This window comes from Stenella coeruleoalba, assembly GCF_951394435.1.
Source record: "Stenella coeruleoalba genome assembly, chromosome: 10".
In the NCBI taxonomy this organism is placed as follows: Eukaryota; Metazoa; Chordata; class Mammalia; order Artiodactyla; family Delphinidae; genus Stenella; species Stenella coeruleoalba.
The window spans coordinates 93623656-93641957 of record NC_137156.1 but is presented as its reverse complement, the minus strand read 5'-3'; the positions used below and the strand labels follow the sequence as shown (position 1 = coordinate 93641957).

Genomic DNA, 18302 nt, shown 5'->3' with positions numbered 1-18302 from the left:
AGAGAGGGCCGGGAGGGCCCTGCAGGCCCGGCTCCCATGCCCAGCGCTTCCGGACAGGAGGAAGCTGCCCACGAAGCGCGGCCGGGCAGGGGCGGCTTCGTACCTCCAGACTGGAGGGCGGGACGTGGTGTGAGCCTGGGTGGGGAACCCGAAGCTCTGCAGCTGCCATGGACACGAACCCCGGCTCAAGTGCAGAGGGTGGGGCGAGAGCGCGCCTGGCCGGCTGCGTGGCACGTCCAGTGATGCTGACGCGCTGCTTCCAGCCGCCAAGGGGCGAGTGCCAAATCCCTCTCCACTTCTCCCTCACTCCGACGTGCCTGAACTCTGCCGCGGTGTCAGCGAGCTTCAGAAAGCTTTCTGGGCCGGGTGAGAGGGCGGCACAGCCTGTATCCCTACCCACCCACCGCTGAGGGCTGGCGGAGCCCAGCGGGCATCTTAAGCAACTCCGTGGCCACCCGGCTTAGGCAGGAAAGCAGAAGACACAGCTCGGGATCTTATCAACCACCGCCCCCCCCCCCCCGCCCCAGCATATCCTCACTGGAATTCCAGCATAAAAGCCCAAACCCGTTCCTGTACATCTGTGCAGAAGCAGAGGGTTTCCATGTCACAGTATCAGCAGCCAGGGCCCGCCTGCCAGGTACACAGCGAAGCACAGGTGAGGCGAGAACTCGGGAAAGGGGAGGTCGGGGAGCGCTAGGTGCACGCCCCTCCCTCCTGCACCCGAAGTCCGAGGAGGTCAAGCGAACTGATACAAGATGGAACAAACTGGAAATCTCCGGTGGATCAGTGTGTGTGTGTGGGGGGGGGGGAGTAGGGGGATGGGCAGGCAGGGGGAGAGAGCGGGTTGCTCTACCTGTGAGAAAAAGTCAGCGCCAGGCCTAAGGGAGGATGGGTCAGAAGCTCTGACGTTTAATTTTCAGGGAGTTCTGTGCATTCACATGAGTCCCCTGGGTGTGGGAGCCCGAGTCTGGCTGTGGCTCCGGTGAACCGTCCTTCCCCTTTAACCAACCCCTCTCTCTTCCCAAATGTGGTCACCAAAGGAAATATCATCCCCTGTTCCAAGCTTAGGTGAGGCCCACGAAGTTCATCAGATTGTAGCAAGTCCAAATGAACACCTATGGCAGGTACGCCCTTTATAAGAGCTGTTCTCTGCCATTCCTGAGCTCCAGTCTTTTAAACAACCCCTGTAGCACCGGACTCAGGTGGCTGCCTGACTGGCGGTGCCGGCAGCAGCTCAGAGACTTAACCCCATCCTGTTATTTGTGCGCGTTCCCTAGGGGATCCTCTCTCCTGCTCTTCCCCCTACCCCCCTTTTTCCAGCCCTTGCCTCTTCTGAAGGCAGCTAATTCAGCACCGCAGCGGAGAGGAGGGGCCCGGGAGATGAGCCAGTGCTAGTCAGGAAAACCCACCACATCCAGAGCCCAACGGCTGCGGGTTCTCAACACTGAGGCATGTGTGCGAGCACAGATCGAGCCACGCTGAACGTGCACGCGTCAGGACCCCTCCAGGGTGGGCTAATCAGCGGACCTGGCTGTGAATCTCAGCCCGAGCACTTCTCAGCCGTGTGACCCTGGAGAAGCGGTTCGACCTTCCTGGGCTTTAGGTTCCCGTCTGGGAGATGGTGATGGTGCCACCTGCAGTGCTGTTACGGGGACCAAACAAGATCATACACGCAAAGCATTTATCTCAGTACATACTGATTAAACGAGACCTATTACCACGGTATGATCCAGTCTGCTCGGGTCAGGGCGAAGCACGGCACAGCCCAGAGTTCACAGGAGCACCCTCTGTGCCCCAGGATCAGGCTGGCGTGGAAGAAGGTTCTCCCCCGCTAGTTCACCGTTCAGTTCCCTCGTCAATTCACACACTATCCTGGCAAAGAGGAGGGGCCGCAGCGGCCCCTGTGAACTACGGATGAGCAGTATCCCATCTGGTCACCCTGTCTCTAAAGGCAATTAACTCAAAAACACACCTCTGTAAATACACCTTATGTTGACAAGGTAGAATTCCAAGCTTCAGAAGGGAAATCTCTATTTTATTAGCAAAATAGATGCCTTAATATTTAAGTTATTGTTTGGTCTTCTTTACCAACCTCTCCTCTTAATGCTTCTCGAGTTTCTAACTTTCAAGAATAACTTAGGTCTGCTTTTCAAGGACTGACTTTTCTCCTGAGTTTGACTGTCATAGAAAATTGGGCTGCTGGGTCTTTGCTTGGAATCATACATTTGATCTTTTACCTACAACACGCCCACTGTGCAGTATTTAAATTCCTTCAGGCAAAGATACTCACAACTGATTTACCAGTTATTCTGGTTAAATACACCAGACTGCATGGCCTGTCAAATCATCATGTATAGACTAACACAAATTCTCATTTCAGCTGGCAATGGAGAAAAGCCAAATAGCGCTAAACGTCATTCAAGCAAGGGCGTGTGGTACGTAAATTATAGTCCAGGGTTAAAAAAAACAGTCCACTTATTACAAAGGCTATCGCCAAAACTCTATGTGGTAGCACCAGACTTCAAGTTCATATGGGGAGAAGGGAACTCAGGGTTTTTTCCTCTTCCTTTGAACTGCCAGGGCTAAGTGAGGTCACTCTGTAGTCACATTTCTCTGAAAGTTCAGCCCTGTCTGGGGCCTGAGTCAACGAATCTGAGACCGGCTCTGCACTACCGGGTGGCGCTGGGAGTCCTGTAACTTAGAGAGTCACAGAAGAGGCTGAGCGTCCCGAAGTCACCTCCGCACAGTGCCACCTCCCATCATGTGCGCAAAGCCAAGAGACGAACCCACCAGCTAACCCAGTATAATCAGGATAGAATCTAACACACAGCACTCCGGGGGCGCTCCCCATGTTGCCGGAACCCCTGGTCCCGGGCAGTGAACCCGAGCGGAGGACAGCCCTAACCGCACAGACAAACGTCACAAGTATCCGTGACCGACTCAACGGAGAGACAGTGATAACGTCAGCCTGGTCCTGCTTCAACATTTAAGGACACTTAACAGTTTTAAATTTAAGAGAGAGGAAGACACAGGAATTTTCCACTGGAGGATGCCTGTTCTGACTTTTCTCAGTAATAGCACGTAAACAGCCGAGACGCCTTACGCAGTCCTGGCACCTAGGAGTCGGTGTTCGCACCAGCTGTCCACGCTGCAGCCCTCTGCTTCCCGCTGACGGCTCTGTGCCTGAGTGCTTACCACCTCTGTCCCCGGGCCCACACGTTCCTCTCCTTTCCGCCACCCCATGGACACGTGAGGGGACACTGACCCCGATTCACACATGGGTCAGGAAAGTCCAGGGACTTGCCCGGGGTTGCCGGGCTCGGAAGGGCCGGAGCCAAAACGCACACCTTCCACGTTCTGCCCCCAGATCCCATTCTTAGGTGGCGATGACTGCCTGGGAGGCACCAGCCTGGGCCTGGCTTTGCCAGGAAAGGTCCCATCTCCAGTGAAAGGAAACGGGATGATCAGGAGAGGGAAACCATTCTCTGTTATGTTTAGATGAAAACTAATTTGTGGGTGAACATCCGGTTGCTAAGTTCTTGGCTGTGAGGCAGAGCATCAAATGCTCCTTCTTTCCAGATGTTTCCGTTTCCAGAGAGAGGTCCTGGCCCCCTGACCGTCGGCCAGTTCTCCAGGGAACTGCAGCCTCAGGAGCTGCCCTCTCAAAGTCAGCTTGGGCTTCTAAGAAGCCTTCTCCCATCAGAGCCCCTGGCAGAGTCTACTAAGCAGTTGGTTTTTGAGATGAAAACCTAGTTGCCATCCCTGATACCCCATCTGCAAGCAGTTGTTTTCGGGGCGTCTGCAAAGCTCCCCCACCCTCCGAGCGGCCACCCGGGGCCTCTTCCATTTGGTTCTGCAGGGTCGTCTTTTGGCAACTGTGACATCCCAGTTCCTTAGGCGTCTCTGGGATCTGAATGAACGGGCTGAAGGAGAGCTGAAGAAGAACTCAACACCCACCGCCTCGTGCCACGGAGCAAGAGGCGGTTTTCCCGAGGAACCCAAAGGGCCCGTCTCAGTCATTTCTTCTGGGACATGATAAGCCAAAGGGCCTCACGGACTCCTGGCCGGCCTTTCCTTCCATCTCTGACACTGCTCGTCAGCTGCCCTTCTCCCTCCTGACGCTGGAGTATTTGCAGCCTCCCAGAGCTGGCTTCTTCGAGACGTCTCCTAGCTTCTCCTCCCAGAGGCCCGCCTCGCGAGGAGGAACGCTGAGGACCGCCCCACCGCCCGGGGCTACATCTGGGGCTGCCTCTGTGGCATCTGACTAAGTGAGCCCATGCCCGGGGCAGGCCGGCGGGGGGAAGGAGCCTGCCCCACCGTGGCGGCTGAGTGCCCTCGGGCTGCCAGCCCCCACTGAGTGACTCAGCTGGGCACCCCCAGTTCCTAGCTCACTGTGGCTCTCCAGGGAGCCTGCCCGGCAAGGATTCATGTGGCTTCAGGGCGAGACACCGCCAGGAACGCTGTGGGCAAAATGGCATCGCCTTTCGGCTGGTGGATCGAACGCTTCCTGGGCCCTCGCCCAGCACACGAGACATCTGGTTCCTCAGCAACTTGGACATTCAGAGTTAAGAATTCTTTGATGCTACAGATTTTCAGGCTGTTTGACAAGAAGCTCTCACACAAAGGATGATGTAGATGGGAAAGCGCAGTGAACGCAGGGGGCTCTGAGCATGCTGGGTGGCCGGCGGGGGGGACTTCCGGCTTTTAATCCTCATCAGGTGACTGCTCACAAGCCTCCTGTTAAGTCTTCGTGACCGAGACAGAAACCCAGAAGCGCACCAGAGTTTTCTGTGACCATAAAGCAAGGTGATTAACAGAAAACTTCAAAACTGGCCCCCGAAAGACTTAAAGACAGGGCACGTTCAGAGAGAGGCAAACGAAGTAAGGGGAGGAAAGGAATGTGTGATGAGGGTGAAAACTACAGGCTACCTCTTCTAAACGTTAAAGGATTTAATGCAAAGGCAGGTTGGTTTTCACAATGCAGACAGCTTTGGGTCTGCATGAATGCCGATCAAACACGGTGTAACCTGGCACTGTCGACACGAGGAGGAAAAGGAAGGACCTGAAGACATTTCAGTTCATGTGTCCTGACCCCGGAAACCTCCCCTGTGAACATCTGCACCCGACAACCACCAGAATTCCCAGTCTCCCTAAGGACAGACCCTGCTCCCACCTGGCCCAGAGCCGCCAGCACTCTCCCCGTGTCCTCCCAATGCCGGGGTCATGGAGTGCAGTTCTGGGTCATTAAACCCGGGCTTGCGTCCCAGCTTCCGAGCTCTTCCTGGGCAGCTTACTTAACCTTAAGCCTCCCTTTCATCTGTAAAAGAGGACATCCATCACCCTCATTCTGGGACTCGTGTCTTTTTCTCCCCCTTCTGTGTGTTATTTTTTCTCTTGCCTTCTCCTACTCTGATCGCTCTCGTCTCTCTACCCCTTCTTTGTGTTATTTTGTCTCCTTGCCTTCTCCTACTCTGATCGCTCTGGTCTCTCTACGCTTCTTTCTTTCTCTCTTTTTTTTTAATTTGTTTGCGCCACGTGGCATGCGGGATCTTACTTCCCCGACCAGGGATCGAACCCGGGCCCCCTGCAGTGGAAGCGCGGAGTCCTAACCACTGGAACGCCAGGGAAGTACTGTACCTTCTCTCTTTTAAAACCTTTTAAAAGTCATCTCTGTGGTGAAACCCCATCTATTTCTCCTCACCCCCAAAGTTCTCTCTTCCTGGCTCCCCACTTTGGGTAGTTTTCTTCATTCAACACAGTAAGAGACGTGGAAGAGCCTCACAGACCACACAGACAGCTAAGTCCACATAGAAGAAGGAATACTTCTCCTCGGCAGTCACATAACCAGTTTGGATGATAATTTCTTAAAACAGTATCTGTTTTGTCTTCTCTGTTAGACTCTTACTATTCGGTTATGATTCACGAACCGGCAGCTTTGGCATCCCCTGGAAGCTTGTTGGAAATGCGGAATCTCAAGTTCTGCCAGTGCCTGCTGAATCAGAATCTGAATTCTAACCAGCTCTCGAGATGACTCATGTGTACATTAAATTATGAGAAGCACAGAATTAGACTTAAGGGCCTCCATGGTACAGACAGTACAGCATCCCCAGAAAGCCCCTCAGAACTGGGTGCTCAAGAACTAGGGCCCCGTGAGTACTGGCCTGCCTGTGTCCACCGCCAGTGATCAGCCCTCACCTGGGGTTCCTTTGCATAAAAAGCTTTAAAATCACATCTGCATAAAAAAACACAGAAGGGCTCATTTAGGATAACTTATACCTGGGCAGCGTGCTCAAGTCCTTGGCAACAGGAAGGAGATCAGTGAATCATGTAGTCTTTCTTCCCAGCTCACCGTCCCCTCTCCTCAGGGAGCTGGTGTAAATCACAGACTCCCTGAACTTCACAATCCATGCCTCGTTGCTTTACCATACGCCCCTGAACGTTTCAATGAAGCTCAGAACCACAGGGATGAAAGGACAGCTGGCCCGGAACCCCCAGAGCACACGCCTGGTGCCTCTACAAAGCCCTGCCTGAGAAGAGCGCTCTGCAAACCTGCGGCAGCTTCCCCCTTCCCGGGCCACGGCGGCCACGGCGGTCACGCTCCCCGTCAGCAAGAAGATTAATTTGGGACTCAGATTCCTCCATCACGTGATCCCTTCCTGATGATTAGCAAATTGTCTCCCAGAAAGGCTAGGCTGAGGCCAAACGGACCAACCAGGCCGAACTACACCGAGTGATCATTTAAAAAATATACCGCTTAGAGACCAGGTCTTATATAAGGAGAAAAAAACAGAAAGGGATCCATCATCAGGAAGAGAGGCCAAGTACATAGAGGTGGGAAGGCGGGCTACAGAGCGAGATCTAGGTTAGAAGCCCAGCCCCGGTTAGGGCGGCCGTGTGCTAATCTCGCTGAGCTGCAGTGCTTCCTCCTTTAACCTGGAGATGACACCCCCTGTCTGGGGCTTCTGAAGGTCACCTGCAAAGACTCACGAAGTTCCAGAGACTAGCGCCCGGTCCATGGTAAGGGATCAGTAGACGCTGGATGTTAGCTTCCCCGCTGGCTCCCGGTACCATGCTCCGAGCTGAAGCCGGGCTGGCAGGCCAGAGTGTGACCTGCCTCCAGGAGCTCTTTGCGCTCACCTTGATCATTTCCGCCACGTAACTCTCGGGCCCCGTGTACTCTGTGGAGTCCTTGACTTTCACCAGGACGATGAAGCACAGGTAGTGCCACATGTTGTGCTCCTCCTTGATGTGCTCTTCAAAGGTGACAGTCTTGTTGTCGAACTTGTCCCTTTCCAAGCCTAAAAAGAGACAGAAAGCCCCGAGTGAGCAGCCATGGGGCAGAAAAACCCACGAGAGAACCATCCATCCGGGAGGCTGTGGTTTCACTCCTGTCTTTATAAAGAGTTGGGCTCTGCTGGCCTTACAAATGCATTCACTTTTGCATCATAGCAGGAAAACACAGGCCGTGGGTCAGATGGACTTGGGCTTGAGTTCCACCTCTGCCACTGACCAGTCACTGTTTGGTCTCCACGTGCCTTAGCTGCCTTCTCAGGGGATGGGAAGGCACCATCTAGGTTCCAGGAGTGTGTGTGGGTTAAATGAGCATGGGTGTGACAGGTCCGTGCACATAGGCAACCAGGGAATGCGAAGTCCCTTCTCCCAGGTAAATGCCAAAAGGGAGACACGTTAAAAGGTTTGTGAGGAGACAGGGGAAGGACAAAAAGAACTAGACATACAGTTTAAATGACAGCTGGTAAGTTCATCTTTTGCAGAGGTATAGGTGAGCAATTCTGAAAACAGCTTCTGTGTATTCTTAGATTGAGCAAATAAATAAATATATGGTGATGCTGGGAGTCAGATATCTAACTGTCAAAGAAGGGAGCACAAAGATAGAAAGGGAGAGAGACAGAATAAACTCTGATTGTTGAATTGGAATTAGAGGTATGGGTGTGAACTCATCCTTTTTCATGTGTTTATGAAATAGATAGAGAACTCTGTGGATACATGTATCCTCTAGATTTGTGCCCTAATTAGCCCTGGGAGCAGTGACACACCGAGAGGAATGAGCACACCCAGTCACCAGATCTTGGCTTCTAAATACCAGTCTCCACTAAACAGAACCAGAGCTCTTTGGAGAAATGGCTGATACCAGGGCTGGGTCAGGGAAGATGCAAGGTGAGCTTGCATCTAGAATACCTCATGGTGCTAAAAAAGTAAGAAAGTCCATAATAAATGATGGTGACGTGGCAAAAACACAGAAGCCTGCTTTGAAGGGGCTCTCAAAATCTGGGGCAATCTGAGCATCAGAATAAATTATGACAGTAAAGGGTTATACAACCCATCGAATTAACTAAAAACACACAAATCCATTGTGTTACAAATACAAAAGTACAAATATACACAGGGAAAAGAGAAAGTTATTTCTTAAAGTAAAAAACCAATTAACAAATGTAGAAAAAACAGTAAAGGAAGAAGATCATCATTTGGCAAACATCACAATCACAGACTCAGGAAAAAACTGGATGCAAAAACTGGTGCGTTAACATTTAATTTGAGAAATAATGGGATATTTACGTTGCCTCAAAGTATCTCCTCATATAATGGTTCTCAATTACAAAGAGCAGAAAAGTAACTTCAGTGGAGAAACAGGGCAATTACCAGCTTAACCAAGGGATCAGAGTTAATACAACCAGTTATAAGATGAACTGGCAGCATGTACCTCCTGATATGAGGCACTGAGGAGAATACAGCATTTCTTTGATGTTCCTATAAAAAAATGCATAATCTCAATCCTACCATGAGGAAACATCAGAAAATCCCAAACCAAGGGACATTCTACAAGATAACTAACTTTTATATTCTTCAAAAATGTCAATGGACTGAATTCAACACATGACCTGGGACTATCATTTGCTATAAAGGACATTATAGGCATAAAGTGTGAACTCTGACTAGGATCTGTAGATTAAGTAAGAGTATTACATCCTTGTTAACTTCCCAATTTTGATAATTATATTGCGTATATATAAGAGAAGGGTCCTATCTTTAGGAAATATATAGTATTAAAATAGGGATAAAGGGGCATTGTGCCAGCCACTCTCAAACTGTTCAGAAAAATAGTGTGTGTGTGAATATAGAAAATGAAGGAAAACTTTAACATGTGACAAACTGGAGGAAAGAGTATATAGAAATTCTCTGTACTATTCTTATGACTTCTGTAACTGGAATTCTGTCAAAAGGAGAAGTTTTAAATGGTTTTAAGGGGACAAAAATCTAAGCTCTTAAGTTTTTAAATGGAAAAATGATCATTCTTTGAGTAGACGCACCAGTAGGAAATTTATGTATTTAGTAACTACATTATGAACAATCTTGAAATGACTACTCAGCTCCCAGATTCCTACATGATGAATCTGCATTTACATGTATTTCCTTGTAGTTATACAGAAAATGATATCTCTGGCACCCCGTGCACCTCCCTTATGTAGCAGTTTACTACTCATCATTAAGTGCCTACACAGTGCACGCGCTATGCTAGGCGTGTTTCATAAACTAGCTCTCCTAAGTCCCAAGATAAGGCAGAGAAGTACATATTATTGTACCCATTTTACAGATGAACAATAAAGGTTCAGAGAAGTGAAGTGACTATACCATGGTTACACAGCTAAGTGGCAGAGGTTTAATCAGAAACCAGGTCTGACTCCCAAGCCCAAGCTCTGAACATTTGCACTGTATGCTCTTAGAGGACTCTATTTCCACTTAAAACCTGTTACCATCTGCAGTAAAGCCATCCACAGGCTGGAGGTGGAGGCAAGATCTCCATTCTGGTTACTTAGAATGGGAACACGAGATGCTCTGGCAGCCCAACAACCATGAGACCCTGAGACACATACATTTCAAATGGTGTATGATGATGCTTCTGCGAGCCCAAGCTTATTGCTTAAAACCGACCGCCAAGTGCTGCACTAAGCCCATGGGCACTCCAGACGCTCCCCAGCAGAACAGATCAGGGGCCGCTCAGTGCCAAGGGCAGGGACGCTGGAGAACGGCAGCGGCCCTTCCCACGGAGAGTCTGGGCTCCCCCAGCCCCTCGGCACAAGCCAGGCTGCCACCACTCACCGCAGATAAAGCACGTGGTCTTTAAGATCTCTTCTTTCTTCTGCTTTTCGCTCCTCAGATCGGCAAAGGTGTCAATGATGACCCCGAAAATCAGATTAAGGACAATGATGATGACCATGAAGAAGAACAAGAGGTCATAGATCACTCGAGCAGCAAAGAGGGGCTCCTGGAACAGAGGCACCTCTGTCAGCGGGTTACCCCCTGTCCCCAGCACTCGGGTCTGCAGAGCTCAGGGCAGAAGGAGGGGACCGGATGCCTCCAAGTCAGACGTCCCAGCCCTCCTGGCCCACCCCAAACCCCAGCAGCGCCGTGTGCTTCGTTCGGCACGTTACATTGGGTGTCAAAGTGTAAGAGCCACAAATGCCGCTCTTTTCACGCCCGCTGTGTATACTGTGAGTTCTCCAAGTGTCACGTGGCACGTGCCCGAGAGCAGCTTCCTGGGATCTAAGGGGTTTACGAATGTGTTCATGCAGGCCAGACCTGGCCCCCGAAGGAAGGAATCGCTTAAATACACAGAGGGGAGAGCAGAAGCTGCCCCCCTCCGCACTGGGGCTTCCTCCCAGGGCTGCAACTCGACGGTGACCAGAGAGGAAAGCAGCTGGCTCTGCACGCACGTCTCCTCACCACCGCTCCCAGCCCTGCCTGTGTGTCTTCGGTTTACACTGGAGCCCACTGCCTGGTGCTCTCACCACCCACCCCGCCCCCCTGCTCTTCCTTCCCCTGGGGCGCAGCTACCTCTTTGGACGGCTTCCTGAGCACATCTCCCACTCCGCCCCCGCTCCGCAGCCCGTGACTCAGCACTGTGACGATGCACATCAGCAGCGTCTCGCACGTGTGCTCTTTATCTTGCTCCGTCTCTTCTGCAGGGACCCGCTCTGCGAACAGGGCAAGTCAGGAGAGATTTGAAACGTGAGTGAAAAGAGATACCGGGATTTGGACATCATGATTCCCGAAGGCCACCTCACCAGCGGACAGACAGGAGCCAGAAAGAATAAAAGAAAGGAATCGAGCATCCAAGGCTTTCTTTTTCATCACTGTTTTCATCACTAAAACTTGCTAATTTCTCAAGCCCAGAATTGCCCTGCCCTCTATTAAATCTAAAATATTCCCTATCGTTTTCAGATTTTAAACTACAGTGTCAGCTCCGAACAGGCGCTGACAGGACGCTGAGTGATAAGCATCTCTTCTCTCAGCTCAGGGCCCAGGTTCCTCACCGGGGATGCTGTAGGGCTAAATCCAGCAACATTTTTACAGTTGGTCCGCTGAATGAATCGCCTTAAACTGGAAACTGTCCATTCTTACTGGTTTTTGGAGGAAGAACTTGCTGACCGCCCTGTTCTTTTCTCCAGCTGCAGTGAGAATGGTCTTGCTAAAACACCTATCTCATCATATCACTCCCCTCTCAACAACCTGGATCATCCTTTAAGTAAGCTTTGACCCCCTTAGCCTGACATGTAAGACCCTTCATGATCTGGCCCTTTGTTGACCTCTCTGGCTTCACTTCTTCCGCTCTCCTTCCTCGTGATCGTTATCTCCCTTAACATGCCGTATTCTACGTCCAGGCCTTCAGGCACGCTGTTCCCTCCAACAGGAATACGGACCCCTCCTCCTTCGCCCAAGATTCTACTGTTTTCGTTCAGCTGTCACCTCCTGGGTGATACTCTTACTCCAGTACTAGGCTGGGTGCCTATCTTCTATATTCCATCCTTACTCTCAGCACTTAGCATCCTCTCTAGTAATCACCTCTTTGCCCACCTCCCTCTCCCCCGGCCCCGACCCTGCCACTATAGTTTATTCCATCTTAGAGTACAACACAGTCCCTGGCAAATAGTGGGCACTCAGTAAATACTGGCTGAATCAATGAGGCAGCTATTTTCTTCCCACATAGCCTTCTTTCCCCCGCTTCATCCCCCTCCTCTCTCCCAGCCCTTCCTCTTTGCTACTGGCCTTACTTCTGAGCAGTGAGTCTGCTTTCATCTGCTTCCAATGTCATGTGCACCATCTAAGCCTCTGGGGGGAGCCTGGCACTAACATGGTAACGCTGCGAGGTCCTACCTTCTTTGGGTGCCGGAGAGGAGCAGTTCTCCCCAGTCTCCACCCTACACACGTCAGAGTACAGGAACTCGCTTGCCAAACTCTCACTGGCTTCTGGAGAGAGAAGGAAATTTTATGATGAACAATCTGGCAACATATGGTTAAAATGTTTGAAGTCCCCAACTCACGGCTGATTAAACAATTCTTTACATAAATAACACCCGACAAGCCTGCATATAAATTCAAAGCAGAGATGCAATTTACACTTTCGTTTGGTGATCTGTATGGGAAAAAAGCCAGAAATGTCAATTCCTGTAAGCTTACTAGAAATATCGCACTTAAATAGCACCTCTCCAACTTTGAAGACAAACAGCTGAAACTCTTCGACAAACACTACTGAACATACAGACTCCAGCAAGATTTATACCAAGTCTGCATGAGAAGCGGGAGTGGAAATCTGAGACCCAGATCAGTTTAGTTCAGAACCCTAGGATGGTTGGCAGTGAATGCCATTTTTAGTGTCAACTTGGAGGCTGGAGTTACATGCCAAGAATGCAGCATTTGGGAGGGAGAAAAAGGCTGCCTGGCTTAGTTACAATTCTAGTTTGTTCCTTGGACTCAGGGCGCCTGGCTACCAGAGGAAAAACCAGTAATATTTCACTTACTAGTGTCAAGTATTTTAATTGAGGGAAAAGGCACTTGGGTATCACTCAAGAATATGTACCTCTCTCTCTCAAAAGAGGAAATCTCTTCTGTTTTTTCTATAAATGAAAATCATATAAGCTCACTGTAAAACGTGCACATTGTTTAAAAAAAAAAAAATGCCCCAGAGACAGCCACTGACTGCAGTTTGGGGGTATATTCTTCCATATTTTATAAGACATATATGAGCTTTTTAATTAAAAATAAAAATCTACACAGACCCTATTGTAGTTATTCTTCTGCAATTTCCTACCATATCCTGGGTACTCTTCCATGAAGGTTTATAAAGACGTACCATATCTGCAGGTGTCACCACACCATGGATGAACCACACTCTAATGAAACACTCCCTTACGTTGAGATCGCTTCCAGTTTCACACTGCAATGAACATACTTCCGTACACATCTGTTTCTACATTTTTTTTTTTAAAGGATAAATTCCTAGGGGTAGAATTACCAAGCCAGAGGGATGCATACTCCTATACTTTCAATATACATGGTCAAACTGTTTTATGAAAATGTTGTACTAGTTTAAAATAGGACTTTAGTAAATAAATTCAACGTAGCATCTGGACACTCACACTTCGCACTGACACATCATACCGCCCTTTGAATGAAGTGAAAACTAAGCCCTGTATTCAGTTCACACTCTGAGTGTTAGGGAGATACCTACACTGCCAAAGTCATCATTTTTAGTTCAGTTGTAATCAGGAAATACTCTTTTAACATTAAAAAAGCTCAGAAGATCCCAAACCCACCTGGAAGAATGGTTTCATTGGGCAGCCTATCTACTTCCAAGATGAAGTCATCCTTGAAGAAAAGGTAGCCCACTATTGAGAACAGGTAAACCAGGATCAAAGCCAGGACCGCCGTCAAGATGATGGACCGTCCATTGCGAGTGACGCTTTTAATGACATTAAGCAGAGTCTCTTCTCTGTACACTAAGTCAAAAAGCTTTAAAAACAAATGAAAGGACAACAATGGGACCATTTTAAGAAGCCTCTATATTAGATGGACATCAGTATCCCCTAATGACAACTTTATAATGATTTATAAACAATTTACCCTTCCGGAAACTCAAAAGCATTATACCCTTGACGTGTTACCCTTGCCTGTCTTAACAGTGAAAACCGAGATGGTAAAAATAAGGAAAAACAAATATAAAAAAGGAGGGTGGGAAACAATAGCAATTTCAAGTTGTTTACATGTAGCTTAGAGGTCTTGGGAATAGAGAAAATACAGGCTGTGCCAGTGAGCTGCAGAGGACAAGGGAGGAAAGGGATGAGGGGCCTGGTATTCATTTAGGGATTATTCACTGAGCTTCTATTAAGGGCCAGCCACTCTGGATACGGGGCTGGCTGACCTGCAATGGGCCAGGCCAGGGAGAGGGACTCTGGAGCGGACAAAGGTTCAAACCTCAGCTCAACCGCTTGCTACCACCAGGACCAGGCACTACCCCCGTCCTCTCAGAGTCTCAGTTTCATCATTTGCAGACTGGAGGAGAGAGACTTATTGTAAAGAATAAATAGACGATGTATATATAGTGCTTAGCATACAGTCATACTCATGTGCCCAGTAAGTCCACAATCGATGGTAATTATCATTAAATTCCTGACAAAGAGACTGGGCCAAGGTCACACAGATAGTACACAGCAGGGATGAAGAGACTGGGCCAAGGTCACACAGATAGTACACAGCAGGGATGAAGAGACTGGGCCAAGGTCACACAGATAGTACACAGCAGGGACGCTGGCGGTGGTAACACGCCAGGAAGCCTAAACCCTTCCCATGGCCCTGGTTGGGGCAGAGACCCCCTGCGGTTCACAGCGGGTTCACCATCTTGGTGCGCCCTCTGTCCAAGGGGCCTGCGCTTTGCAAGAGCTTGGCTTCATGAGAAATGGAGGCCCCCTGGAAGTACTTAGAGGTATGGGAGACCAGTAGCTGGTTTTCTAGGAACTACAATCTCAGATATTTGGCTGGAGGGTTGGCGGAGAGCCATGAGAGAAGAGATGCATGGTGTCATTCTGGACCTGGGTGGGGGCTAGCTTTAATATGGCCTCTGTGTGGACATCTGATCCTGTCCTGAAGGTCCTGCTTCCACCGTGGCTTTGGGGAATGACTGTGCACAGCCAAGTGAGTCAGGGGACAAGGGTGTGAATCCTGACTCTGCTTTTAATTCGTTGCAAGCTGTTGATCGGGCCATGAGACCTCTCTGGACCTCAGTTTCTGCACTGGTAAAATCAGTGGACTGAACTAGCTCATCTCCGAGTCCCTTCCAACTTAGAATTTTACGTCTGAGTTCATTTTCTGCTCAATTAGCCCCTCTGCCTCCATCAGGCCAGTCTGTGTTCTGAGACCAGCGTGAAGGGCACCGGGTAAAGGAGGACACTTAAAAGGAAGCAACGAAGAGGCGTTTATTCGATATAAGAGTACAAAGGCTAATGTTGCTGTTAATGTTGGTTAAATATTTTCCAGCAACTCACCATGAAGCAGCAAGTAAGAGCAACTTCAGACAACAAACGCCACTTGTTTTCTGGGGCTAAGAACTGTAGACATTATACAGCCCCCAAATCACTGAAATGACAAGTAACTTTTTCCTTTTCATTTATCTATCATTTCTGATTTTAAAACAATGGACATATATCACTTGATAAGGAAAAACTTTCTTCTAATTAGAAAATTAGACAAGTGCAATGGTGAAAACACAAAAAAGCACAAAGAAAAAACAAAAATCACTAATAACCCCAATATCTATAGACATTTACTCAACAAATTCTTTCCTTCTGACCTTACTACATAATTGAAAAAAGTGTAACGTATGCATACATATTTTTACAAAAATATTATACCGTAAGCTGGCATATAGTCCGCTTGCTTGGTAAAAAGAATCATGAACATTTTCATGTCAAAAAGATCACCTAGTTAAAGTACCTGCCTGGATGATAGCCTGATTGACGAACTCAGAATCTCTGTGAGGGTGTGATCAAAATAGATATTTTTTCAAATCTAAGTAAATAACTATCATCACAGCTCTGGTTAAAAATAAGCAGTGGGCTTCCCTGGTGGCGCAGTGGTTGAGAGTCCGCCTGCTGATGCAGGGGACACGGGTTCGTGCCCTGGTCTGGGAAGATCCCACATGCCGCGGAGCGGCTGGGCCCGTGAGCCATGGCTGCTGAGCCTGCGTGTCCGGAGCCTGTGCTCCGCAACAGGAGAGGCCACAACAGTGAGAGGTCCGCGGACCGCAAAAAAAAAAAAAAAAAAAAAAAAAAAGCAGTGGTCTGATTTTTTGGATAATACCTTTTCTCTCTTCCTTCTGGTACTCTCACTCATTTTAGATTAGAGATTATTTGAATATGGTCCTGAGGTATTTATAGTCTCTTGAATTTGGGCAATATAGCTGCCACCTGTGTCTATATTTAATAAAAAGAACAATTAGATCTATTTGGATTTCTGAGAGCTTTTTCATTTTATGTTCATGGATCTTTGTTAAGGAAAGTTTTACTTCATTATGTTTTTAAGCTTTGTTTCTGTTATAATTTTTTCTGAGGAAAAAAATAATAAACCTTATGTCAGTTTCAAAAAAAAAAATGATCACCTAGTATTCCAGTGTATGGAAAAACCACAGTCTACTCAATCAATATCTTTTCCTTTTTAAACAGTCAAGATGTTTTCAATTATATATCATTAAAAGTAATGCTGTGATGAACACCTCTGCATGTACCTGAATATATACCTGTCCAGTTATTTCTTTTTGGCAAGTTTCCAGAAATGGAACTGTTGGGTCAAACATAACACACAATATTCACTCCACTGCTTTCCGGAAAGGCTGCACCAATTCATCCTTACCACTGTTAGAGAACGAGGCCCATTTTAGCGCACTCTCACTAGAAGTGGGCATGCTCGTGCTTCTGAACCTTTCCCAACATTACAGGTACAACACGGGATCACGCTCGTGTTTTAATCAATATGTCACTGTTTGACATTAGAACACTTCCACGTTTACTGACCATGTGAATTTCTCCTTTTCTTACCCGCCTGCTAAGGAACTTTGTACACTTTCATCTTGGGATGTTAATAGTTTGCTAAGGACACAACTTGAATGCAGGCTTGGGACCGGGTTCAGCCAGTCTCGGGGTGAACTTCAATTAGGCCACAGTCGCCCACTCTGCCTTTCCGCCCTGCTGGTGTAGAGTTTTCATGTGACGTGTGGGTTTTCCCTGCTAGAGGTCTCTCTTCAATTCCTTCCTGTCACAGGCTTTCCTCATTTATGGAATAATGTGAACAGTTTCAGTATTTTGTCTGTGGTTCCCAACAGACATGTTAAATACTGCTTTTGACACCAAAAAGAACGCATCACTTGAAGTCACAGAAAGTGACTTAGAAACCCTGCAGAAGCACCTACGAGAAGCGTCCAACCCCAGTCTCATGTGACCCTGGTCAGTGTTTCTCAAAGTGCACTGAGCCGAGGTAGCATCACCAGCAGCTCGGAGCCCCTCTGATCCTTCTGTGACAGGTGAGGGACGGGAAGGCAGGCATGCAGACTGCAATGTGAAATACCGGTTTCACCGAAGCAGGGACTTTTTCACAGGCTCAAATGAAAGGCAGCTCAGGGCCGTGCTTAAGCACTTAGACCCGGGAGTCAACAGAGCTGCGTCACTGTCGTGGTCTCTGCCCCTGACTTGCGGTGCGACTCCGGGCAGGTGACCTGCCTCACCAGGCTCCACCTGGCCAGTGGTGATTTGCAGAGTTCGTCCGCCTCAAAGGCGGTTGTGAGAGGGGACAGAAAGAGCACACAGGGAACGGTCAGTAAGTGACAGGAACTGTTCTTTTCTACACTGTGAGGCCCGTGAGGGCTGGGACGACACTGCCTCGTCTCACCATGACACCCACCGTGTCTAGTTCTGGCACTGGCTGGCACTGCCAGTGACCAAAAGAAAAGGATCTTATGAACAGAAAAAGAAACAGAGCCAACGGGATATAGATGGTTGGAAAAGTCATTTTCTGCCAGGGCGAGATGGCACTGTCTGAAGGGGACTCCCCTACCTCGTGGGAGAGACCCCTCAGCAGGGGTGGGAGAGACCCCGACTCAACTCTGCCTCCCCACTGAGAGAGGACAGGAATTTGTCAGGTTCCGGACTTGGGCCTCCCAGACTCACAAACAGGAACCCCACCCAGGGGTGTTATTGCATGAGACAAAAAGGCTTAGAAATATACACAGAGCTCTAAAGATCTCTGATAGAGAGCGACCAGAATCGGGCAGGTAATGGCCATCACAAGTGTATCCAGAGACCTCTTTGCCTAAAACCTCAAAGTACGGCCAGACCTATTTTAAAATGAGGGAAAGGAATCCATATCTATATCCCTCAGTCTGCCAACATCCACCACTAGTGGAAGGAGCTAATCCTGGAGGCCTAAACGGTGCATCCTTTATGGTGTATGGCGGGGAGAGG

General features: G+C 48.8%; 1 protein-coding gene across 2 annotated transcripts in view; it reads right to left on the bottom strand.

Moving 5' to 3' along the window:
* Positions 1-18302, bottom strand: part of ITPR1 (inositol 1,4,5-trisphosphate receptor type 1) — a 321065-nt gene that overhangs the window by 18988 nt on the left and 283775 nt on the right. For both annotated transcript variants that reach the window (XM_079933479.1, XM_079933480.1), the window contains 5 exons: positions 13611-13806; positions 12172-12264; positions 10852-10991; positions 10117-10282; positions 7138-7298 (listed from right to left, as the gene is read on the bottom strand). In XM_079933479.1, the coding sequence (XP_079789605.1) occupies positions 7138-7298; positions 10117-10282; positions 10852-10991; positions 12172-12264; positions 13611-13806 (756 nt within the window). The remainder of the gene's footprint in view (positions 1-7137; positions 7299-10116; positions 10283-10851; positions 10992-12171; positions 12265-13610; positions 13807-18302) is intronic.